The sequence below is a fragment of the Rhinopithecus roxellana genome, chromosome 14 (genome assembly GCF_007565055.1).
Source record: "Rhinopithecus roxellana isolate Shanxi Qingling chromosome 14, ASM756505v1, whole genome shotgun sequence".
In the NCBI taxonomy this organism is placed as follows: Eukaryota; Metazoa; Chordata; class Mammalia; order Primates; family Cercopithecidae; genus Rhinopithecus; species Rhinopithecus roxellana.
The window spans coordinates 2,336,022-2,362,906 of NC_044562.1; the positions used below are offsets into that span (position 1 = coordinate 2,336,022).

The following is a 26,885-nucleotide window of genomic DNA, read 5'->3' on the forward strand; positions in this document are numbered from 1 at the left end:
TTGGTGTAACCCTTTTTATGCCTGTAGTGTGTTAAGTCAGATCCTGTGATGGGCACTTTGGCTCAGCACCTTGGAATGGCCTTTTCCCAGAGAGGAAACACATTCTCTGATTAAATGCCCTTAGCAGGCAGGGACAGGACACAGCTGGGGTTTGAATCAGACTAAATCCCATCAGATTGGAAATCAAGAAGCTGGTGCTTTTGAAGATTATAAATCTGGAAAGCAGCAGAGACAGGGGGCTGTGAGTCCCTGCCCAAAGCAGGTAGTGCCACTTCTCTTTGGCTTTCATTGCTGGTTCTCTCTGGCTGATGCTTCCAGAATAACTTGAAAGATGGACCTGTGTGAAGGGATAAGATTTTAATGCTAGAACGACTGAATCTACTCTCCCCCAATATTTCAAAAAGGGAAGTAATCAAAGTCTTGGGAAAGACCTAATTGAGAATATGGAATGGCATGGAAATGAGAATGACTTGAAACAGAACGCCAGAAACTCTTGTTTCATGTCTCCATGTTTGTCTGAAAGGCATAATTGCAGTTTAACATATAAGAATCGCTTAAAGCTCTCAAGTCTGCCAGCGTGCTGTTACTGGTGACTTTAGATCACGCGGGTCTGCTTCATGTGACTTTTTCGGCTTTTCGTATGTGTATACGTCATACTGGATGAAACTGCACTTCAGCACATATTGTGGCTTCTCTGTTGTTGGCTACAAGCCCACTTACTGGCGCCACTGCTAAAATGAAGACATTCAAGAGGGACAAGGGAGTCCTCCGCTTCCTCAGGCAGCTCCATGGATGTTGGAGCTGCCTGCACATCTGGCTGTCAGACAGCTTATGCCGCGGAGCTCATTATTGCTCTAAGTGTTTGCTCTGGATCTGTGCTTCACGCGTTTTATTTACATGCTTTATTTTTCATTTTATGAACAAATCGATAACTAGACTTACTCTTTATCACACTGGATTAGTTTTATTTATTCCCTTTGAGTTTGATTAAAAAGCTGTCAAACATAAGTCTACATTTTTATCAGCAGAATACTTTCATAAAACCGGTATGAGATGTGTTCAACTAGAACATACTTTTCAAAATAAAACAATATTTGATATATTCTAGACAGTTACCCTTTTGTTTATCCATGACAACTGAAACTAACCATCAAATGGATAAAGCAATCTAAGTCTAGTCAAGTAATCCTTAGGGCATATGAAAAAAAAAAAAAGCCTTTAAAAAAAGTTATTTTTCTAGATGGATTTAATGTAATTCACCAATAAAGCATCCTCAGAAGCATAATAAAAATTCTACATAAAATGACATAGCCAGGCAAAAGGAAGATATACAGTGTGATGAAGATTCAAAATGGATGTTAGCATTAAAAATGAGCAGTCAGGCAATTCCTGTGTAATATAAAGATCAAAATTGCAGGACACTAATTTTGCTTCTAATTTATAAGATAGTGAGTTTATGGGACTACAAATAGTATTTATAAAAAAATTCAATGGCAAATGCTTTGAACTGTCATTTTTTCTTGAGAAAAATTGCCATTCAACATGTTATATTTATAAATTTCACTATATAGCATTGAAAATAGCTGGACTATATTTATATATACAGAAATATTCTGGAAAGATGAAATATATCTGTTTTGGTTGTGAACCAGATCTCCTTCATTCTATTTACAAATTAATAGCTTCTGCCTTCCTACCTCTTTGTGTTCTATCCGTGTCCAAGTAACAGTATGGAGTCATGCCTAAGGCAGCCTGGATCTTGGGAAAGCACATGTGTGCACATGCACCCCTACTCCCAACCACACTCACTCACTCATATCTCCACATACACAACCGCACACCCGATTTCCCTGGAGCAGCATTAAGGCCATTTTTTGAATATGTGCTGTTCTTTACATATTATTTAATAGCATGCGGCATGCATGATGTGTTCCTAGAAGTGCTAGAAGGAATAGCATCAAAGGGGTTAATGTAGAACACATATAGCAAATATTGTCAATTATTTTATTCAAATGTTTGGAACTTAAACACAAAATCATCATGAAGTTTTCACAAAATGAGGCATCTGTCGCTTGAAAGGCAAAAAATATTTCAGAAATATGTTTACAGAAATGTAAAAATATTAGGCATCAAGACAGATGTGAACGTATTCAGTAGCTTGTCTTGTCTGTCAGTCTTCCTCCGAGCTGAAGATCTTACTGTACTCGCTCAGCATGAGCTCAGCTATCTGGTTCTGGTAGACCATGTGGATCGCCATGTTTCCTGTTTCATTTTCAGCTCGCAGAAGGGTGGGTCCAAATACAATCCCTAAGCTTTGTGTGGACATGAGGTTCTTGGAGGCTTTGGCCACTATCCTGTGTAGAGAGAGAGAGAGAAAAAAGTAATTCCACTGGAGTTTGAAGTGAAGTTGTGGTTACTTTGGAATGACTAAAAAAGGTTTTTCATTCAGGAAAAGTAACTGCATTACAACATTATTTAATCTTCTACCCTACATACTTTACTATATGGAAGTAGAACCTATGAGTTTTGGGGAAAGGATACATTGCCTTGTCCAACTGTATACCCCATAATACCTGAGCATTGTGAGTACTCCACAAATATTTGTGAAATGAATGAGTAAGTATATTAAACAGTAAAAATGACTGTGAAGTTAACATGATGCAGCCTTTAAAATGTTTAGAGACAATTGAGGAAACAGGTGAGAGGCATGCAAAAAAAAAAAAAATATTAGAACTCAAAATAACCAGAACAATGTCAGTACAATTAGTAACTGAAGGTAGGCTTTTAAAAATTAAGTTTTTTGTGATTAGTGGTGAGTAAAGTATTCCTGGAAAATGCTAATTGGAATGTGTTTTGTAGAGGAGATAGGTTCTGAGACAGTTTGGTATATGGCAAAATTCTAAGTGTCTCCATTCATTTGGACAGCCAATTTAGCTTACTGCCACAATAAAATGCAGAATCCTATAGCATTTGCACAGGAAAAGAGCCCCCACTGGAATCAAATATGTATTTGCTTGTGTGAGGATCCTATGGAGAGCTGGAATACCAATGAAACACTAGGATTTGGTTTTATTAATGGTAATGACTTGCCTGTTCCAACACAGGACTCCTAAAAAGAAAATAAAGCCCCATCCTAGAAACTGATAATTAAAAAAGTAATGCTATTCTGACAGCTGAAGCCTACTTGATTTTATATTAAAATTCAGAAGAGTGGGGTTTTAGTGATAAGGAAGTAAGGACAGCATGTGGAAAGACAGGGTGCTAAGAAATATCAAACTCTTCATTCTATCAGACATCCCAACCCAAGGGAAATAAGAGTGTAGAAAATAAAGCAAGGCAAAGGAACACTTTTTACCAGACAGTGGGGTCTCTAGCTTCAGAGCTCAGTGTGGAACATTGTTGAGTTGGTTGGACTTTAGAGGCCTCTCTTTGTTTGGCCTAAGTGGGCCTACATATCTGAATCACAGGAGGCAGAAAGACTGGTATTATAGTAGTCCCCCCTTATCTTTGGGGGATATGCTCCAGGAACCCCACCCCCCAGCCAGTGGATGCCTGAAACCTTAGCTAGCACCGAACTGGATTGCTATCTGTTGGAACATGTTTCTCTTCCATCCACAGATGTAATGCCATTTCCATCTTAACTTAGCACTCATCATGCACTGTGGCCATAACTTTTGCAGTCTGAGGTGCAACAGCAAATCTAGCACATGTTTATTTTTCCTTCTTGACAATTTCACAGATGGAAGATTCATTCTTACCATAAATCACAGCAACCTCAGCATACAATTTTTATTCTTTCCTTATTAAGTCGAGACCTTCCACCTTTCCACTGAAAGGAAGCATGTTATGGCTTCTCTTTGGCATATGTGAATTGCCAGCATCACTACTCTTATGCTTTGGGGGCCATTGTGAAGTAAAATAAGGAATCCTCGAACACAAGCACTGTGATGCCATAACATTGATCTAATAACTGGGAGGGCTACTCTATGAATGATGGCACCAAGGCAGACAGCTTGGAGACTCTGGACAAATGGAGGAGTTATGTCCCAGGTGGGAGAACTCATCATGCTACTTGGAATGCTATGCCACTTATTAATTGCATATTTCTGGAATTTTGACTTTGGATAACTGAAACCACTGGAAAGTGAAACCACAGATAAGGGGGACTGTTGCATTTTTTTTTCCCTTCACAAACCTGAATCTGAAGAACCACTTCTGTGACCAAGAGGCCATGCTGTCCATCTCTTGAAAGAGATTGAGCAGGGCCAGTGCCACGTGTGTACTGCCTGGTACCTGCCCACCACCAAGCAAGCTCATGGCACATGCTGTGGCCTGGAAAGCATATTTGACCTGACCAATGTTAATAATAATCAACTATTGTTCTAAGCAATTTTATTGTCTCATTTCATCATCCTAACAATCCCATGAAGTAGCTTCTACTGTTAAGCTTGTTCAACAAATGAGAAGACTGAGAAGACTGAGTGATGTGACAGCCAGTGTCACACAAACTGACGTTCAAGCCAAGGCAGTCTGGGTCCAGTACCTGTGGAAGCGTCACTGTCAGTGTCTGTAATGACTCCTGGCCCTAGTAACTGGGCCAACTTTTCACTCTGCCACCTTCCACATGACTATACGATCCATCATAAGAAGGTCCGAATTTTCGTTTTTCACTCTTAGAATTGTAATTGACAGCCTGGTGATAGTACATTTCTCGTGGGTAAAATGACTCAAATTGAGACTGAATATTAAGGATATTCTGCTTCCCATTTTCCCTTTTTTCTGCTTTAAACAGCATTTGTACCTGTGAGCACTGTTGGCATGGCTACATTTCTGGAAGAGATTCTCATATTTTTAGAGTGTGAGTTATCTGAGACTTCAAATTTAAAGTTTCGTTTGGAATATAAGAAGCTATGGCACTTTGCTATTTCATTTGCCAAAATCCTATTGAGCGAAGTAAGCATCCTTCTCTCTGTGGAGGGCAAGTGGAATGGACCTTTGCTTCTCTTTAACATGCCCATCTACCTCAGTTTAACATGTCTCCTGAGCATCTCCCAGATATGCATATTATAAAAGCCATTAGTAAGATTCACAATACAGGCAATGCAGGTTTTTCCCTTTTGGTTTTAAATTAATACCTTTTTATGATACTAACTGCTTCATTAATTCCACCACACACATACATTTTAGAGGCAAATATGGAGATAGATAACAGAAATAATCAATTGAGCACTTATTAGGTAAAAGTTGTTTTAATAACTTTACCCATTGGTAGCAAATGTCTAAATTGATAAGATTTATCTAGCAGAGAATAGGGCTCAGAGGTCATGGGCCACGGAGAAGGTAGAAGCAAAAGCAAGACTATTGAAGGTACAAAGGTGAAGGGGCATCTTGGCCAACAGGGTAGTAGAAGAACATTAGGACTTGGAGTCCAGGAAATCTGAAAGGGCAAAAGGATAATGTAAACGTTGACAGGATCAAAGATATAGTTACCTATTTAATTATGGCTATAATTTTAGTTGGTGCAGAGACAGTGAGATTAAGGTATCTGTGAGCCAAAACTGAGACCCACAAAGGTGAGGCTAAAAATCAAGGGATATGCAAGAGCTCATTAGTGGAGGGACAGTCTGAGTTTATGGGAGTGGAAGCTGCGAAGGGGTCTATAGCTTTGGAGGAGCTTGGGTGGGTGGAGGGGTAACTCGGCTCTCAAGGGGGACTCAGGCCTTGAAGGGAGAGTAAGAAAACTGAAATGGGGCTAGACTATTTACTTTTTCTGTAGCATTCTTTATATTTTTCCTGCTCAGCAAAAGACCTGGTCTTAGAAACCAGAGCGGGGCCAAATGTGGGGGAGGGAACCAAGGAAGTTTGAAAGGGGAAAGAGATTATGTAAAAGTAGAGGATTGAAGATGCAATTATAGAAGAAAGAGTTGGAGGCTAGAGTTGCGTGTCCGAGTGCCTCCTTGGGGAAAGGCATGTGCCTGCATGGCTGAGTGTCCCTTGGGAGAAGGCTTCTCTAAGCCACTGGGCCATCGTGGGGGACTCCTGTAATGAATTTCTGAAAATGCATATTACCTAAATTTCCTGTGGAAAAATGTTCATTTTGTGCTTTTATGCATGTGTAAATATAAAATATTCATTCTACCTCAAACCTGTATCCTTTATGTGCATTTCCCTGCACGTTTTCCATTTGCTTTTAATAAAACTTGAACTTACGCATGTTTTAAATAATCTCGTTTAAGTAAATTTAAAAGATAACGCATAGTTTTATATTCCTGTTATGTTTGCATTATTGCAGGTTAAATTTTTCAGCAGTTTGAGATTTTTTCCTGAGTTAGGAAGATCAAGTTACTTGTAGTAACTTTTAAAAAAAGAGTCATTAAGAAAGAAGGTTAGATATAGTATTATATAGAACATAGGCTATCTTGCTTATTCACTATTTCAAATATGTGTGTATGTGTAAATATATGTAATCTATATAAATATATACATACAATTTATATGTATATAAATATATACATACACATGTATATATATTTATATATGTACATACACACACACACATATATATATATGCAATTTGTTCGCTAAATATCAACCAAACAGTAGTTCATGTGTTAAGAAATCACTGTCTTTAGGTTAGAAAAGATGAAGGTAAAGATCGATTTGGGGTAAAAGTCACCAAATACTGAACTATATAATTCATGTTAACTGACGAATACATTTTCATATTAAAGTTTATGTGGGGATAGACATTTTCAGCAAAGAAGGCCCCTGAACTGGGGATGTCTGGGAAAACGTATTAATGCTGTTATAAATGTCATGATTCAAATGGAAGCTTACGTTTTCCCTACCATGCTGGACTCCTAAATAGTTAAGTGATTGATTTAGGATCACAGAGAGAATCAACCACAATTTCAAATATATAGTTAGAATACTATCCTGCAAAATTATATTATTATATCTCTTTTTATATCTAATTATTACATCTCTCTTTTTTTTTTTTTTTTAACCTCACATCAGGAGAAACCACAATTTTCACTCTCACTGTGGGGGAAGAGCTAGGGATTATTTCTGAAGGTTTCAACTAGTAAAACATATGTAGAAAAGAAGCATAGGCTGCTGGAAAAAATAAAAAACCTTACATGAAATAATATAATTCAATTTAGTATCTTAGATGGAAAACTCTCAAAAACAGGTATACTTCAAGTAGCTTGAGCTTTAGTTGAGTTGTATTGTTGGTGGGGTGGATCTGATCCAGAAACTATATACATCTTTACCATGGCTTTGGCAATACCTTTCAATAAAGTTGGTTCCGTAAAACACCATTCCTCTGATATGCTTCATGAAAATGGCATTCCAACGTAAAAGTTTTGGAGAAAATTGAGTGCCACTTTTTCTTCTTGGATATGCACAATGCACAAAAGTATAAAGTCTCTGAAAAGTCCTGCAGAAAAAAAAATCCTTGCCCATCTTTGTGTCCTCCCTAAATTACTTGAATCTTGTACATAGATTCTCTTTTCTGAGTAACACTGAAGAGTGTATATGAAGAAATGCTGCTCTCATGTGTTTTGCTAAGGATCTACCATATACAAGTCTGAAAATGTTAGGAATTTTATCCTCCTATGCCACCCTGGCTTCACATTTCTGTACCAGCTAACTCAGAAAGAAGTCAGATTCTGGTCATTCTGGCTAGTTGCACCCCTCTGGTAGGACTTAGGTTTCATTAGGTCCTTAAACTCCATGACTGTGTTGTAAATTTTGAGCTACCATTTAACCTGTTTTTAGCAAAGAAATGAAAGAAACTCCCCTTTTATGATAAAATAAAGGCCAAAAGGCAAAAGAACTAATCTGTGAGAAAGGTAAAGGAAAGACATGGTTGGGACATTAACATGATAGTGGGCAGGAAGCCCCAAAAATATTTAGACCTTATGTCAGTATTTGGGAATTCCTCTTGGTGTATGTTGACTCATCATTAATTTACTCCCAAGAAATCGTAGCAAAGATACATGATTCTAAGCAACATGAGGAGCTCAAAGTTTAGTGCCTAACTTAAGAATGCTTAACTAACAGAAAAAAAAGGCCCCAAACTGCAATTCTTGAGAAAGGCTATTTATTTATACTGCTTAGTTTTAAATAGCCCGACAAAAATATGATTTTATGAATTTGTTCATGAAATAGCACTTCGTATGTATTCCTAGTAAAAGCATTTCTTATACTACTAAGTAAAATTCAAGTTTACAAAATCTTAAAATGAGTAAGAATTCATTTTTCTAGCAAGAGCTGAAAAGTGATACACAGTTTACAGCATAAAAGAAAGGAAATGTGAGTGCTACCTTTTGTCAGGCCCAAGTGGGAAGAACAGTGATCCATCAATTTAAGTTTATTTTAGAAACAATTTATAATCCAGTGCTACAGATGTTGGACCCCCAGAAAAGAAATCCTCTCAAAAAAGCCTTATGCTGGATAAGTTTTTCCCAAAATGAGCTGAATTGCTAATTCAAAGAAATTTCTTAGTCGCGTGAAATCACAGCCAAATGACTCGAACTGAAAGAAAACTTTAATATACAACTAAAAATTAATGCTGAATTAAGAAGACCAAAGCCTTTAATAATAAATCAGCTCCAAACAGATTTAAGGATGTGAACTTTCTTTTAAGTTTGTGCTTTGCAGTTACTATAGTGACTTGCAAAGTGTGTTGAAAGCCACATGATTGCCTGGAGGACAACTCTCAAGTTATGAAGGTGTATTAGAAATGTTCCCCTCTCTATCTCTGGAATGCCATGATTTTCCAACACACACATAACTTTAGAATAGTTTTACAAAATAAGGAGAGTGTGGTGGTAAACGTATTCCTGCCATCAGGTCACACCTGGCTTGCAAAATATAGCTCAGCCACTGCATGTGAAATGTTAATTGTGACTTTGACCACTTAACTAAAGAGAGGCTGTTAAAAATAGAATAAATTTTCAATATGCTCAACTTATGTTTCCTATGTGCTATAACTATTTTGGGGGGGATCCATGCTAACCATATGCTTGCCTACCCTCAATTTGCACAAACTATACTGCTATCTACACTGGCCTTTTTATAAGATTGAGGACTTAGCAGAAATTCTACCTTCTTCTTTAAAGTTATAGTTGTATGCCAGAAACATTCTCAAGTATTGGAAAAGCAGGAGAGCATTCACAAGTATTGTTGCATTTAACATTTGTGTGTTTTAAGGTGGTCATTCAAAGATAAATTCAGCCATTTTTTATATGCCAGTTTACATATCTGTTGGCTTAAATGAAAAGTCTTCAATTTTATATCTAAACATGTCACTCTTATTTTCCAAAATAACTATCATCCTCAATAGGAATTATTGCTATATTCTGACATTTTTGCTTTTAAATAAAAGTAAAAAATTAGCTTTGAAGTTATGTATATATAATTCGCAAGTATATTATAGCAAAGGAGCGTTATATGGCAGTTGAGTATTGATAGCTAACATGGCCAGATTCTTTGCATTTATTGAACCTCTTTGCATGAATTTCAATGCAGAAGATTGAAACATTTTCAGTTATTCACTTGTTTCATATTTTATTGATTGGGCGTTATAGTGCTATTCTAAAGTATCTCTAAAGCAATATTTAGAATATTTAATAAGATGTGAGAACTAAAAAGTGAAAAAATGAATGGTCCACAGGCTTCAATTAATAATTGATTTCTAATTGGAATATGTGTTCTGTAAGGTGTGATAACAAACACAGATAAAAATATCAGAACCAAAACCCTGACATAGTAGATAATACCAAAAAGAAACATTTACAGTAGTTACTGTTTGTTACTGTTAATACCTTCTATGTGCTAATCACTGTGCTTCAAATATATCACAAATTTTAAAGGCAGATTTTAAAATCAGCTTTAATTTCTTTTTTTTTGATGATAAATGCATTCTATTAGAGAAAATCTGAAAACTTTAGAAGAGTATAATAAACACTGGTAACTCGATGTAACCATTTATTAGTTCATTAAAAATCTATTGTGTACTTACTATGTGTTTGACACTATTCTGGATATTAGGGATAGTGCAATGAGTAGAATAGACAAAATCCCTGCTTAGATGAAGCTTACAAACTAGTGGGGAAAACAGACAACAAACCATACACAAAGCAATATAAAATGTGACTTCAGGCCCTGAAGTACTTCAAGAAAAGCTAAGAAAAAGAGAAGTAATGGTTCTTCCACCGACCCTAGGGAGCTTTAAAAAAAACACTGATGGCCTGGAATCCATTCCCAGAGATTCTCTTTTATTTAATATTGGGCAAGGCCAGGCTACCTTCATTTTTGAATGACCCCCAGGTAATACTAATGAGCAGAGAGTGGTAAGAAGTGCTACATGTATTAGACGGAGTGCTCAGGGAAGCCCTCTCTAAGGAAGGGAGATTTGAGCAGAGCCCTGTCGAGGTGCACATATCAGGGGGAACGAGTGTTCCGGGCAGGGAATGGTAGGTACACCTGGTGGTGAGGAATGCAGAGCATTAGAGCGGAGAACGCTCTCTGGCTGGAGGCCAGGGAGCAAAGGAAAGAGGTAGGAAATGCTGTGGAGGGACTTATTTCTAAAGGTGATGGAAATCATTTCTTGAGTTCAAGGAGAATGACACTGTTAGCATTTAGAGATGATAGAAATGTTTATATAATGTATCTACATACAACTTTGAGAAAATGCACTTTATATAATTCTGTATCTGGCATTTTTCACTTCTAACAGGAATAATTCCTATGACTTATATATGTAATATAGATCACTTCATCATTACCGTATATGGAAGAGAATGAATTGTGCCCTATGCTTTCATAGTATAAGTGAGATAAATAAATAAAAACTTTCGATGTACTCTTCCTCTACATTTTGGAGTATTGATTTAGGCAGTAGTTCCCATTCAGGAGCAATATTGTACCTTGCCCCAAGCCCCACCCCTCCACCTATAAGGGATTTGGCAGTATCTGGAGACAGTTGTGGTTGTCATGAGAAGGTGGGGTGGGAAATTACTACTGGTGTCTAATGGGTAGAGGCAAAGGATGCTGCTAAACATGTTGCAATGCACAGGCAGCTCTGATGACAAAGAATGATCTGCCCCAAATGACAATAATGATGCAGTTGAAGACCCCTGCCTTAGTGTAAAATAATAGAAATGTAACAACGCGATCAGTGGTTCTCAAACTTCACCCTTTAGGAAGATAATTTGGAAGGTATTAAAAGGCAGGTTGCTGGGCTCCACCTCCAGATTTCTGATTCAGCAAGTCCAGGGAGAGGCTTGATGAACGGCATTCCTGTCAAGTTCCCCAGCGGTAGCAGTACTGCTGGTCTGGCTGGGAACCACATCTTCAGAACCAGCACCACATTATCAAGTTATGGATCTTTTTTCCTTAAAACATAACATGGGGTGCGGGGGGGAGGGGAGCCTATTAGTCCCGTTAGCAGTATTATAATTTGGTATTATTCTTTTTAAAAAATAGTCTGTCATTCTTTGAACTTAGGATTCTTTGAATTTAGGAAACAGGGAAGAAGTTAATAAAGCAAACAAGCAGCCATGTGTGTGTTCTCTCCCGTGAACACCTCCTGCCCGCTTTCCTATTTAGAGTGTATGCTTTCATGTTTGCTTGTTTAATCCATTTTATTCTGTACAGCAAAACCAATACATGCTCTTGTGGGGAAAAAAAAAAGTACTAATCAGAAGTATTGAAAAGTAAAAAGTAAAAACCTCCCCTGTTTCCTAGTCAAATTCCTTCATAACTATAATTAACAGATGGGTGTTCCTTCTGGATGTTTTTCTACTCATCTATCCATCTACCTATCTTTATATATTTTTATATATATACACACGCACACACACACAATTATATATATATAATTTTTTTCCTTTTTAAAAAAGATGAAATAAAAAATACATAATGTGCTAAAATTTGCTTTTCCCCCCTTAACTATATATCACGGGCATGTTTCCAAGTCAGTACATATAAAAATACCTCATTCTTTTTTAAAAAGTTGTTACATTTCATAGTATGGAAATACCTTAATTTATTTAACCATTTCTCTGCTGCTAGGTTTTTAGGTTGCTTCTTCTAATTCTTTGCTATTACAGACAATGCTACAATAAAATCCTTGCATATGTAGATTTCTAAGTTTCTTTATGTCTTAAGAGTAACTTTTCATTACTTTTGTGGCACATACAATCTCCCAATTCTTGTGTTTCTGAATTTTATTTAGTTAAGTTCTTATGTAGTCATATATAGTACTATTTCTTTTAGATTTTTATCTTTGTTTTTATTATAAAATTCATCCATTTAAAGAGATCAGATAACTATTATCAAGGTCTTGTTTTTAAAAATTATTTTAAATAGTTTTGAAAAGCATATCATCTAATTCATTGTATTTTTGTTGTGTGAAATTTGATGGTAATCTAAATTTACTTTTTTTTCCTGGAAGCCAGTTAATTTTCCCTATGACATTTGTTGAATAAACCACCACTCCCCATTGATTTGTGGTACTGCTTTTTTTGTGCAGATTGCCTGCACTCGGCCACACACCCGGGTATACAGTACTGTGCTGATTATCTCTGTGTATGTACGTATGTGTATATATATATATTTTTTTTTCTTTTTCTTTTTTTTTTTGAGACAGAGTCTCACTCTGTCACCCAGGCTGGAATGCAGTGACATTATTTTGGCTCACTGAAGCCTCCACCTCCCAAGGTGAGGCAATTCTCATGCCTTAGCTCCCAAATAGCCACGCTTTACCATGCCTGGCTAATTTTTTGTATTTTTAGTAGAGACAGGGTTTTGCTATATTGGCCAGGCTGGTCTTGAACTCCTGACCTAAAGTGATTCGCCTGTCTCAGCCTCCCACAGTGCTGGGATTACAGGTGTGAACTGCTGTGCCTGGCCTCTGTGTATTTTGATCCAGTACTCTGCTATTTAAATCACTGTAACTTTACGGTATATTGGGATACTTCTTCTCCCGTTTTTTTTCTTTTGTTTGGAAGTAAGAGAAAATTTTCAGGTGAACTTTTTCAGATAAACAAAATGACCCCGAGAAAGACTGAAAATTTGATCCAAGCCACACAGGAAGTAAGTGGCGGAGCCTAGATTAAGATGCAGATCTTTATTACTCTGTGATATAAATGTACTTTCTGCAAATAGCTAAGATGCAAGAATTTTGAGTTTGACATCAAGGGACTTCTTAATGGAGAGACCTGAGACCTGAGGAAGACTTGGGGAAAAAAGTGAGGCAGAGTCAACAAGAAGTCTTGGGTGACATATTTTGATTTTTTAATCACCTAATTCACATCCAAGGATATATCTGCACAGATAAGAAACATGTTCAGATGGAAGAAAAACCAAATTAACATGTATTATTTTTTTCCAGATTCACACAGATTTAAAAACTTCTGAAAGCATTCATATCTCATTGTAAATAGAAATGCCCTATTAGCAAAATGATTATTTCAGTTATTGCTTTTTTTTAGGTATTTTTCCTCATGCTTTTAAAATGGTTTCAGCCATTTGCATTTAACTGTCTCTGCAGTAAAAGAATTCTTAATTTTTATTCCCTGAGCTCTGCTGATACACCAATAACCACTGATAATATCAACATCCTGGGAAGGCATTGCTCTGCGTTTAGGGGAGAAAGGCTAGAAAATATATTATGTTGGGAGTACTTTTAGAAATAAAAAAATTGTAAGACTGTCATTATTTTCTACCTGAATTTGTCCAATATAGCTGTTTAAAAACTATGTGAGGCCAGGCACGGTGGCTCACGCCTGTAATTCCAGCACTTTGGAAGGCCGAGGTGGGCAGATCAGGAGGTCAGGAAACTGAGACTATCCTGACTAACACAGTGAAACCTCGCCTCTACTAAAAATACAAAAAATTAGCCGGGTGTGGTGGCGGGCGCCTGTAGTCCCAGCTACTGGGGAGGCTGAGGCAGGAGAATGGCGTGAACCCAGGAGGCGGAGCTTGCCATGAGCCCAGATCGGGCCACTGCACTCCAGCCTGGGCGACAGGGCAAGACTCCGTCTTGGGGGGGGGGGGGGAAACTTGGTATGTGCTAGTAATATTTTAGACAGAATATTGAGTGTTGTGCATGGATCAGCATTAATTAAGCCAAGCAGAATAATGCACCTAATTATAAGTTATTAGTGGAATATATAGTACTTAAATATTTGCCTTGTGATGTTAGATAAATGTAAAAGGAATATTTTTAGTATGCAGAGTATTCCTCAACTTTTGTTTTTCCTTTTTATGTAGGTGAAGAGAAGAGCCACTTTACTTTTCATTAAAGTCACTTACATAAAATCTTTAGCAGTTTTCTTGAGAATTGTCTCCTTGTTTAAAAGGTTGCAAAATAGTCAAAGGAGAATCAATTGCAATTTGGGTATCATCATCCAGTTTGTGCTTAGTTTTACTTTCTGAGGAAAAATAAGTTTTAGACTTTTTTTTTTTTTTTTTTTTTTTTGAGACGGAGTCTCACTCTTACCCAGGCTGAAGTGCAGTGGCATGATCTCGACTCACTGCAACCTCTGCCTCTCTGGTTCAAGTAATTCTCCTGCCTCAGCTCTCAAGTAGCTGGGATTACAGGCACCCACTACCACATCCTGCTAATTTTTGTAATTTTAGACAGGGTTTCACCATGTTGACCAGGCCGATCTCAAACTCCCTACCTACGGGATCCGCCCGGTCCCCCAAAGTGCTGGGATTACACGTGTGAATCACCGCACCTGGCCAGTTTTAGACACTTTCTGCAGTGACTTTAAGAGGGAAGCTGTAAAACTAGTGAGCACCAAGGTGAATGTGCCCAGAGTGTGCCTTCTAAATGGAAGAGCACAGGAACTGAAAGTGTTTGGTTCGCCGTGGGGGGAAGAATATTTAGGGAAGCCGTGATGACTCAGTGCAAAGAGCCATGACATGAAAGAAAGAGTCAACTTTCCTCTTGTAATCCAGCTACTGGAATTGGCCCAGAGATGGATTTTACCTTTGTATGAAGAATATAGTGTTGTGAAAATAGAAAAGACTGCTTCAAAACAGTAATGCATTTACATATACTATGGAAAATTTAGAAAATGCAGATAAAGATAAAATAAGAATCACTCATAATTCTACTACTTAGACATTACCACTATTAATCTTTGGTATAGATTTTCCCCCCATATATACTGGCAAAGCATTGGGAGCCCCTATAAAAGATATTAAACATTTTATCCCCCCAAAAAAGCTATGAGTTCCCCATCAAGAGAAGTATTCAGGCAGGATGTTTGAGATTCCTGTATTGGATGGAAGGTTGAACAATCTTTGAAGTGTGGTTTGGGCTGCCGGATTAATGATGAAAGAATGAGCATTCTGGGAAAGTCAAAGTATCATTTGGGGATAAGATGAGGTAGTAGATAATGGCTGAGGCTTCTTCTCTACCCTTCCTTGTACCTTGGGCCTTTCCCCAAGGTTCAGTCAGCAGCACTGTGGCCTCAGTTCATGGGTGATACAGCAGAAAAGCAGAAGTGCTTTTAATTTTTGCAAGGCAAGGCATTTGAGTTGCAAAGGATTGTGCTTTTGAGTTTCAAAAGCCTAAGTGCCAAAGGCCTCAGAGCTGCAGCCAAAATATGGATGGACTGATCAGTAGATTGGAAGGTAGATAAAGAGCCGGGCTACTTTGCTGCCAGACTAGAGAAAGATTTTCTGGACTTGGGGAGGGAAGGTTAAGGAAAGGTGAGATGAGTATGTGGCCCAGGCCCTAGTCCTTCCTACTCCCATTCCCTGGGAGTGCAGGCTGTTAGAAGGTTTGAGGATCCTTGAGAATCAGATCTGTATTCTTCTCTTTGGGGAAGACCTAGTAGTATGGCAGGATTCCAGAACTGCCTACACCTAGTATATTAGGAGCAGTTAAGTAGAAATTGCTGCCTTGTATATCTAGGCAGGGTGGCCAAAGATAGCTTCACAGAGTACTCCGTGAAGAGTGACTGAGATCCAGACCTGGGATTGGAAGTTGGGGATGATGACTGCAAATGAAAAGGGAATGAAGACCAGACTGCAGAGGTGGGAAAAGTTAGACACTTTCTCTGCTGCTAATCTACTTTATTATCTTTCTCCAGCAGAATATAAATGCCTTAGGCACAAGGACTTTATCTGTTTTTGCTTAGTGCTGTATCCATAGACTAAGATTAGTGTTTGGCTCATGGTATTAAGTGCTCAATAAGTATTTGTTGAAACGCTGTATTAATGGATATTCTTTCTGCCCCTCCACCAAATGCTTCGGCTCTACGTAGCCCTCCAGAACTAATGATATCACCAGAAAAAATCTGGAAGACAGTCTTAACTAACCAAATTCAAGTCATTTAGAAGAATAGGGCCTTGAAAGATAAATTAATTTTAATGTTGGCATAATAATTACATTTCTTGCACACCTAAATTTCATATGTACTATGAGAGGACAAGAAGACGAAGGCAAACATAAAAAGCGCAACTATTTGAGAACTTAAGGGCCTGTAATTGTTCAGTGTGTCTTTCCTTCCCATATACTATCTGACAATGAGTTTCCAACATGTAACTAATTTGAACAAAACTGGCGTGAGAGGAATTTAGAATAGAGAGTAATTTTTATCTGTTTTATACTATGGTTGGATTGAAGCTAAAGATAATGATGCCATTTTTTTGGCCATCTAAAATTTGACCATATAATTTTATTTTCGGTAAAATGCTTGATGCATCTGCAGAAATATAAACCCTTTCAAAATGTGTATAATACTTTGCTCAAAGATAGAAAATAATTTATTTTGCATTTACACATATAAATTTATCATCTGTACTACGGTGAAGGAATGAATTGTGCCAGTTTCTGCATATGTCCCTGTAAATATGGATGCTGGGCTAACTCATGATTCTATCGTCCAGCACGTAGGACTGTGATCACCTGTTCTAAGAATTTCTACATGAAATGCCTCATCTTTTAGGGACCACTATCAAGCATTATATTAGGCTTTATAACAGAGGACTCTTTGTCTGTTAAGGGACCATTCATACATTTGCCAATTTGATAATTATGGTGGCTGCTTTGGTTGCAGAGATGGGCCACTCAGATCTCCTTTCAAGGAAGGACTCCCTGCATAGTTGCAGGGGTAGCTGATGGCTTCCAGCTATCTTCTTCTTCAGGGTTTGCCTCAATTACAATAAGCCTCCTTGCTCAAGAACACTGATCCATCAACATATATTTTATGTATGTATGTATGTATGTATGTATGTATGTATGTATGTATTTTAGAGACAAGGGCTTGCTCTGTCACCCAGGCTAGAGTGCAGTGGCACAATCATAGCTCACTGTAATCTCAAACTTCTGGGGTCAAGTGATCTTCCTGCCTCGACCTGCTGAGTAGCTAGGACTACAGGTGTGTACCACCATGCCCAGCTAATTAAAAAAAAAAATTTTTTTTTTTGTAGAGATGGGGGGGGGGTCTCACTATGTTTCCCAGGCTGGTCTCGAACTCCTGGCCTCAGGTGATCTTCCCGCCTCAGCCTTCTGAAGTGCTGGGATTACAGGTGTGAGCCACTGCTCTGGCCCCCACTCAGTCAGTCAGTATAAAGGCTGGACCATTTCTGCCCACTGTGAGTCAACTTTGACAGGCTCTATGTGTCCCACAACTTCCTGGGGGTCTGACTGAAGCTTTCTTGGGACTGCACTTCAGTTCAGCTTATTCCTCTGCCCAATCCTGTTGCCACCTCCTTCCTTCCACAGTGGTTAACCTTTAACAATGCCCTGATTGCCAAACTCTGTTTCAGGGTCTCCTTCTGGAGAACTGAACCCATGATTATTGGTTCTGTGAGTGGTCCCAGAAAGCCAGCAATAAGATGGAGATTTGGAGCTCAGTCACTCGCAGCCTGACTGGCAATGAGGAGTCCATTGATGGTGGCAGGTGGAATGCAGACGGGTCCTGGCACAAGGTAGCAGTCCAGTTGTGAAAGCTCGCCCTGGTGGTGAATTAGGGCATTAGATCTGTGGAGGAGACTAGCTGGTATAATGTATGAGGCATTTAGAAATGATAGTGGGAGGTCGTGGGTAGTAACTCAGTAACTTGAAGGTTAATGAAATTGAAGGGCTGTTGCTAAGCGTCATTGATCTTCTACAGAAAACTCATATGTGATTATAGGGGCCTTTACTCTGTAAATGAGGGTTGACTGTAGGAGAGTCCGTTACAGAACTAGGCTCACTGATTGCAATGGGGACGCTGAGACACTGGTAATAGAGGCCAGGTGGTGGGGCTTAATTACTATAAGCCAGGTAGATGCAATTTTAATATATAAGTAGCAGGGCTGAGGGGCAGCCAAGGGGGCCCGACTCACAGAATTATGAGATGGTCACTAGAACATAGCACCCTTTGGAACAAAATAAATGGGCAGTCAGGAAGGATGCTATTCTGTGTATATTATTGTATTTGAACAATATATCGAATTACTGTCTTCTAAGCTACTGTTGCTTTCTGGGCACATGGAGCTTCTTGGATCCAGGCACCAGCTGTCAAGGCAAAGAGTCACTATCTAGTCAGGTGTAATTTAGTGTGATCAAAGGGAGGAGGCAAGGTTGCTGTTACACCAGGGGGAGAGGGTGGTACCCAGATGATCTGCATAGGGCTTCCAAGTTCTCTGTTGCCCAGTTGTGATGGGTCATGAACAGGGCAGAAATTCTTGTCTGAGAAGACATGGTACACAGCTTAGATCTCTCATGGATAAGGGTCTGGGACGTTGCATCTAGGGCACCCATCATGACCAGCAGAGACCATTGTTGAGGATGAGGGCAATCTCAAATAGAGAGTGGAGGATGGAGACAATGAGCTGAGCTCAGGTCCAGCTGTAGCTGCAGAGCTTGTAGTTATTCTTCTAAAGTTTCCTCTTCAAAGGTCTCCTCTCTCCCTGAGAGTCCTGGGGGAGCTGCTTCTCAAATGTGAACATGATGAAGAACACACTCCGAGCACCACAAAGGGTGGACTGTGCTGGACACTTGATGTACACCCAGGTCTCTCTTTGAGGAAAGACTTGTTGGCCCAGTTTCCAGGTGTCAAGTCCACAGGCAGCTTCGGCTGTCAGCCCCTGCAGGGTTTGCCTCAGCTGAGGAGAGCCACCTCACCCCAAGAGACTCTTGGAGACAGCCCATGGCCAATGACTAATTGCAGTGAGCGTATCAAGGCCAAGCCATCTTCAGCCTCCTGGAGACAACTGTGATGGGCCCTGGATGCCCCAGAGATTCTGTGGGTGGCCAGGCTTTGTTGGGTCCAATGTCATCGTTTGGCTTCTCTTTCTGCCCCATGCTGCTCCATCTTTACTTCTGTTGGTGTTAATGGGTAACTCGTGCCATGTTAAATCCAACCTATGACAGCAGCTGCGAGCTCTGGGGAGTCAGAGAAGTTCCAATAGAAATAGAGCTGGTTCATGAAAGAGAAGACTTAAAATCGAATGTGGAGCCTAGATCTGAACAGCTTTGTGTCCACGCATCATTTCCCTCCCCTTTGAATTCATGCTTAATTATCAGTAAAACCGTGATAAAATCATCACACTATATCTGTATAGTACTTTATATTTTCCAAACTTGTTCTGATCATTCTAGGGCACACATTCTCTATCCAGTGTGCATATTAATATCATCTGTGGAGCATTCAAAACCATGTTAACCTCTGGGACCCATCCAAATGGTTTGCAGTTAGGCCTGGGTACATTTTAAAAGCTCTGCATGTGATGCTCTTCTGCCTGGAGGAAAGAACCATTGCTCTTGATCTGGAAGCTCAAAATCTTAAGGGTTAGTTCTATAGGTACTGACTGTGTGATCTTAGATGGGCCCTAGCAGTTCTCTGAGCCTCAGATTCTTCATTTAGAAAGTGAAGTTAATGGCAAAACTGACCTCATAGGTTGTTTTGAAGATTAAATTTTAAAATGTATGTGAAAACCCTTTGCAAACTATAGAAACATTTCTTTTTTCTCGAGACTGATTTACATTCTTGTTTCCTATGCTGGAGTGCAATGGCACTGTCCCGGCTCACTGCAACGTTCGCCTCCCCAGTTCTTCAATCAGTTCTCCCCACTATTTTTTTTCTATTTTTAGTAGAGACAGGGTTTCATCATGTTGGCCAGGCTGGTCTCGAACTCCTGACCTCAGGTGATCCACCCACCTCGGCCTCCCAAAGTGCTGGGATTATAGGTGTGAGCCACCACGCCCAGCCAGAAACATTAATTTTTATTATATGTGATTACATTTTCTTCTGTCAATTGTTTTATAAACAAGGAAAGGGGGATTAGAACTCACTGGTTTTCCACTCTGGCTCAGGCTTTCAATAAAGGAAAGGAATTGCACAGAGATTCTGATTTGGTAGTTCAGGGTTGAGACCCAGGACTCAGAGTTTCTAAAAAGCTTCACAGATGAGCCTGGTGTGCAGCCAGGGTTAGGGACTTCTTGGTTAATGATCTGTCCAAAGGTTACACAGTGCTAATAAAGTCAAAGAACAGGGACTCAACTCTAGCCCTTTCCATGCCTCTAGAGTTTTATCTACTATTATCCATGCTGAGTGCTCTTTCGTGTACATACTTATTGTAACATTGCATGTTAATCATAAAATATAATAATAGAGATAAAAGGGATTTTGAATTTAAAACATTGTATAAATATAATGTGTTATGATTATTAAATGTTAAAATAATTACTCCTATCCCATTAGCGCTAAATCATATGATTTGTGTGCTTTTAGTAAGGGGTGAAACTCTGTAGGTAACACAAGCTATTTTTAAGATTATATGAACCAAGCATAAATTAAACAATGTGACACCAAGGCTGAAATAATGTACGCAAGTACTAAAGGAAACGTTTAAGGGAATTCAAAATAGAGTAATGAACTGTTACCTACTGTTCCCCTATCTTGAACATGCTGACTTAATGTGGCATCATGAAGGAAGAGAATGGAATCGAGAGAGAGAAAGATGCACAGAGAAATGAAGATCATTTTCGTGTGATCATGACCAGGCCATTACATATTTCTCATATAGCCTGGAAACAATTTCATACTTATTGGAAGATGTGACCTTTAAATGTTCCTTACTTGCAAAAAGACAAATATTCTCGGAGCAGGGTGTTAGCTGGTGGACTCATCTGTCCTGCCTGCCCTTCGATTGGAGGCCACTGCAGGGAGAATGCAGACTGGAGTGGAGCAAGTGTGGTACTTATTTTTTACATTTCCAGACTTTAGGGTAAGCTCTCTTTGACAGCTCCCTGATTTCTTTAACACAGCAAATCTTTAATCAGTGTAGATATGTTAAAATGCGATTTTTTACAGTGAATTGACCTGAGTTGAGTACTTGAGTTGTAATGTGTATTTTTTTCCCCCCTCTCAAAAGCTGACTTGTAGGGGGAAAAAAAAATCAGATATTCTGTGATATACTTTTCCTCAGTGACAAGATGTTTTGGGGGAAATCATCCAAGCTTGAAATAAAATCTTTATTGAAAGTAATTCTACATTCATGCCAGTCAGATACATTGTTGGATTAGACCAGATATCCCAGGGGAAAACTATGGTATATGCAGCAGGCTGAGTTGATTATTTGGGCCTCCCGTCAGTTTTTAACTTCCTGACAATGGCTGCAGCATTCACAGCCGCTACAACTCTGTTTTCATCTTTATTTTGAGAGAAAGTTAATACACTTTACCTTAACTATGCCAAATGTACTGGAAAATAACCCAGTAATAAGATATACTCCGCCTACCAAGTGATATCTGTGTGTAGAGAGCATTTAGCTGTGCATTTTAAGGAAACAAATACACACAGCAAATGACTGAAAGATATTGTGATTATTTTTTCTGCTTGAACTTTAAAATTTTCTTGGCAAAGCCTCCTGTGTGCTGTCTTAAAACCAGTATGTATACATAATCAGGGGGCCAAGTAAATGAATTTCATTGCAAAGTCCCTTCAAATGGCAGGGCAGCTTTTCCCCCCGCTATATTAGAGTGATTTAGTTATCAATGTTATTTGATGTTAAAAACAAAGACACAGGTGGGCCAGGTGACATTTGTTTCCACTTAGAGAATCAACAACAGCTTAGGATGTCTCTTTTGAAAAGGTCATAGCATTGCTTTTTGGACATAGTTAACAGTGTAACCAAAGAAGAGAAAAAAAGGCATAATTTCAAATTTGAAATTATATTCTGATTCACTGTGAAGACAACATGGTGTTGTAGTTGCCGATAAAAGAGAGACATGACCTCTAGTAAATGTTTGATAGTAACCACATTCATCTGAAAACTCACAGCTTCATTTTGCAATTCTCATCTTTCTATATTCTGAAATTAATTGCTCTCATGTCACCAAAGAACAGAAGCAAGAAGGTGAAGTGGCCTTTGATTCAAGCTTAAGAACAGAAATGATAGGTTAGTACTGTGTTGCAAAAAATCACAGTGTATACTCTCAGACAAGGAAGTTTCAAGGTCAAATGTATTACCTCTCAGACAAGGTAAAAAGTTTCTGAGAACCATATTTCCTACCTGAGATATATGTTGGTTAAAAACTTAAAACAAGTTGAAAATTTTTTGTTTTGAAGTTAAAAAAGATTCTGGATGTCCTCTGATAAATGAATGGATAAACAGCTGTGGTATATCCATACAATGGAATATAGTTTAGCAATAAAAAGAAATGAGCTATCAAACCATAAAAGAACAAGGAAGAATCTTAAATGCATATTGCCAGGTGAAAGAGGCCAATCTAAAAACACTGTATACTATATGATTCCACGCACCTGACATCCTGGAAAAGGCAAAACTTTGGAGACAAAAAGAACAGTGGTTGCAGTGTTGGGGAGGGAGGGAGGAATGAAAAGGTGGAACACAGGAGATTTTTAGGGTAGTAAAACTATTCTCTGACACTATAAGGGAGGCTACATGTCATTATACATTGGTCAAAACCCACAGAATGTCCAGTGCAAAGAGGGAAGCCTTATGTAAACTATGGACTTTAGTTAATGTCTCAATATTGGCTCATAAGTTACAACAAATATACCACACTAACACAAGATTTGAATGATAGGGGAAATTGTGTGTATGTGGTGGGTGGAGAGAAGATATATTGGAAGTCTCTGATCTTTTTTTTAATTTTTAAGTTCTGGGATACATGAATACATGCGCTGAACGTGCAGGTTTGTTACATAGGTATACACATGCCATGGTGGTTTGCTGCACTCATCAACCCATCATCTAAGTTTTAAGCCCCGCATGCATTAAGTATTTGTCCTAATGTTCTCCCTCCCCTTTCCCCCCACCCCCTGACAGGCCCCGGTGAGTGATTCTGATCAGTTTTTTAAACCTAAATCTGCTTTGAAAAATCTATTAACAGCCGGGCGCGGTGGCTCAAGCCTGTAATCCCAGCACTTTGGGAGGCCGAGACAGGCGGATCACGAGGTCAGGAGATCGAGACCATCCTGGCTAACACGGTGAAACCCCGTCTCTACTAAAAAATACAAAAAACTAGCCGGGCGAGGTGGCGGGCGCCTGTAGTCCCAGCTACTCGGGAGGCTGAGGCAGGAGAATGGCGTGAACCCGGGAGGAGGAGCTTGCAGTGAGCTGAGATCCGGCCACTGCACTCCAGCCTGGGTGACAGAGCGAGACTCCGTCTCAAAAAAAAAAAAAAAAAAAAAAAAAAATCTATTAACAAAAAAAGTTAAAAACTGATAAAGCAGATAACAAATAGCATTCATTTAGGGCTTAGAGGTCAATTTACCTGCTCATGTATCCTTAGGGCCACACACATTTGAGTTGTTTTGCACTTATGTTACTACTATTTTTATTGCCACTTCTATGCCAATCATGATACCTAAAACCATATTTAGCATGTCTCTACTAGGAAGCCTTTCAGAATCATATTCTGATCATTTGCTTATTTGCTTTCTTGGCATTTAAACATTCAGATTGTATTACATTGTTGTTGACATGTTTTATTTTTATCTCTAAGTTATTTCATGCACATATGTTTTACTCTCAATTAGATTGCAAAATCTTTGCATTTAGGTGATATGTTACCTTCAGCTTTACTCTTGTTTCATTTGTGGTAGAAAGTTTGGGCATTCTGTAACTTCTTATTACGAATAGTTTTTGTTTTACGTTTGACTGACAGATTAAGCTTTTTCTCACCCAAAAGGGACTGTCTCACCCAAAGGGAACAGAAGTGAGGTACTCCCCAATATTTTTCTGTCTGCAGTCAGAACAACGCTGTCAACAGACATTCATGTTTGTTAGATGTTGAGGCTTTTCTTGTGTCATTTCTCCCTATGTTCTTCCTATCTTCTGTGTTTTACTTTTTTTGAAAAAAAAAAAAATTACAGAGGATGACTGGAGGATATAATTTGCAAATACAACAATATAATGTAACATTTAGAGGGTTTTTTTTTGAAAAAAGAATTTGGTCAGTGCAAAATATCATCTGTGGATGCTCCATTTTCAAAGGTTTTATGAGAGTGTGAAATTACTTTAGGTTAAGGTATCAAAAATAGAATGTGGAAGTCATGAGGTTCGTGTTGAAAAGTCTTGTTTTTTTTTATGGGTAATTTCTACATAATCCAAATAAGAATATAAACAGAAGAGAATGTCTAAATAATCTACTTCACTGACTTATAGAATTGTGTGGAAATTCGTGAGGCCAACTGACCCACAATACCATAGGAAGTTGGAGAAAAAAGTTGATTTGATAAAGCAGCTTTAGCCTCATTACTGCACACCAGTTTTAATTGCTGGAGTGAAAGAGCAACTTGAACAAGGAAACAGAAAGCCTGATTTTCTCTCCTGGCTTCACTTCTTACTACCTGTAGGGCTTTGGGCACTCAGCCTTGCTCAGCCTCAGTTTCCTCATTTTGAATATCAGACAGTTGGGCAGAAGGATATTTCTAATTTCCTTGTGCTGCAAATCCTATTAACAATTTTAAACACCTTTTCCATCCTGTAACTTGAAATACTTTGAGAGGAAAGTTGACAAGCTCAGAAACACATTGCAAGCACAGCAATCAATTGCAAAGTAAGTGAACCCTAAAATGTAAAAAGTTTGTAGTAATCTCTTGCATATATAAGTATATTTTAAATACATGCTTATACATTATAGGATGTTTATATGTATCTTTACATTTATTTGTCAAAGTGAAGAGTGAAATAGAAAGGCAGAAACAGAAGATTTTTAAGGAAACAGACACGAGTCTCCATCTCTTGGAAGCGTAAGGGTGTGTCTACGGTCTGAGTTTTTGTTTTCTACACTTATAAAAGAATGGTGGCATTGGACAAAGAGACCTGCTCTAGCAGAAGGATGGCACACAGATTTGCTTCACCTGGCTGATGGTGGCTGCCTGCTCTGTGAGAAAGGACCCTGAAGGTGAAGTCACAGTGTAAAAGGGTGATATGATCATTCAGTTATGTCAACATGGGGTTCGGGAATGGGGAATAGAGGCATGTGTGCCAGAAATGTGCCACTCAGCAGAAAAGTAATTTCAAAAGGTAACCAGATACATCTATGGAAGCAACAAAAGGTATTCCCGGATAAGAAGGAATCTGCGAACTTGAGAGGCAAGCTGCTGGGGGTTTTGAACCACGTTGCCCTTAAATGAATATAGAAGGAAAATTTAAAGGAATAGAGGTATCAAAGACAAACAGTGACTATAGGAATATATTAGAAGTAATTTACAAAGATAAATATTTGAAGCAGATTTTAGAGAAATCTATATAAATGGGATATGTCTTGGTGATCCCTTCAGATGAGTACATATAGATCCACTTCATTTTTAAAACAACATTACAATATTCATAATACATATTTTTAAAGCTCAGTTTCCAATGGATATACATTTTCTCCCTCCCCATATTTTGTTGACTTTATAGTCATGAAAAGATCAGGCCTTCCCATGGTTGGAGGTGCATATTGAAGACAGAATCATAGGAAAACTATAATAGACTCTCAACGATTAAAAGGATCTCCTAACGCCAGTTGTTCAGTGATAATTTTATCGCAATAGTGATTATAAAGAGAGGGAAGATGTACAAGGATGCTGAATAAAGGAGTTTCAGTGGATTCCCTGTATTTTGTGTTTATACATTCGCACTCTTGTGAGGCGCCTCTTTGCAGTGCCTTATCTGGGGGATTACTAATATGACAACACTCCTGATTTATAGAAGCTCAATTAGGTTAAACAGTTTGATTCATTTCAATTGGATAAAAAAAATCGCTTGTTAAATCTGAATTCTTGCTCTGCAACTAACACAAACTCGCACTCATTATTACTTATGGTGCTTTTCTTTATGGATGAAGTGCTTCTCAGCCAAGTAGCGGTAGTCACCCAGCTGATGACCATAAGGAAAACCAAACACTGTCAGTAGAATAACATCCTTAGCCAAGTGTTTATGTTGGATACATATACAATGCAGAACTGTTCTTAACTAATGATACAAAGTTGGCCTCCCCAAGTCTCTCCTTTTGTATTATTCCTTGCCACCCATGTGTTGAGCTAGATTTTCTCAGGACCTAAGCCCCACCCTAAAAGTAAGTTCTGCTTCTTTGCAAGCTGGATTTATTCTTTCCAGCTTCCAAGTGAACATCATACATCAAATAACTGTGAGTTAGCTATAAATAGAATTGTGATGTGACTGTTAATACAGTTTCTAAAGGTGATTAATTTATGTACACAAGGTATCTTAAACAATGAAATGATCTGGATGATTTGATATTTTAAAATATTGTCCTTTATGGCATTTTGTTTATATTTCCTTTGTAAATGTATTGGTTCATTACATTCTTAATAAAGATTTTTTTTTTTTTTTTTCTTCTAGAAGGCAGAGAGAACATCCAAACCTTCCTACTAAGGACT

General features: G+C 38.5%; 1 protein-coding gene across 3 annotated transcripts in view; it reads right to left on the reverse strand.

Moving 5' to 3' along the window:
- Positions 1 to 1,990: 1,990 nt before the first annotated feature.
- ARHGAP15 (Rho GTPase activating protein 15) overlaps positions 1,991 to 26,885 on the reverse strand; it is a 638,248-nt gene continuing 613,353 nt past the window's right edge. For all 3 annotated transcript variants that reach the window (XM_030916186.1, XM_010353830.2, XM_030916185.1), the window contains one exon: positions 1,991 to 2,354. In XM_030916186.1, coding sequence (XP_030772046.1) covers positions 2,171 to 2,354 — 184 coding nt within the window. In that variant the 3' untranslated portion in view covers positions 1,991 to 2,170. The remainder of the gene's footprint in view (positions 2,355 to 26,885) is intronic.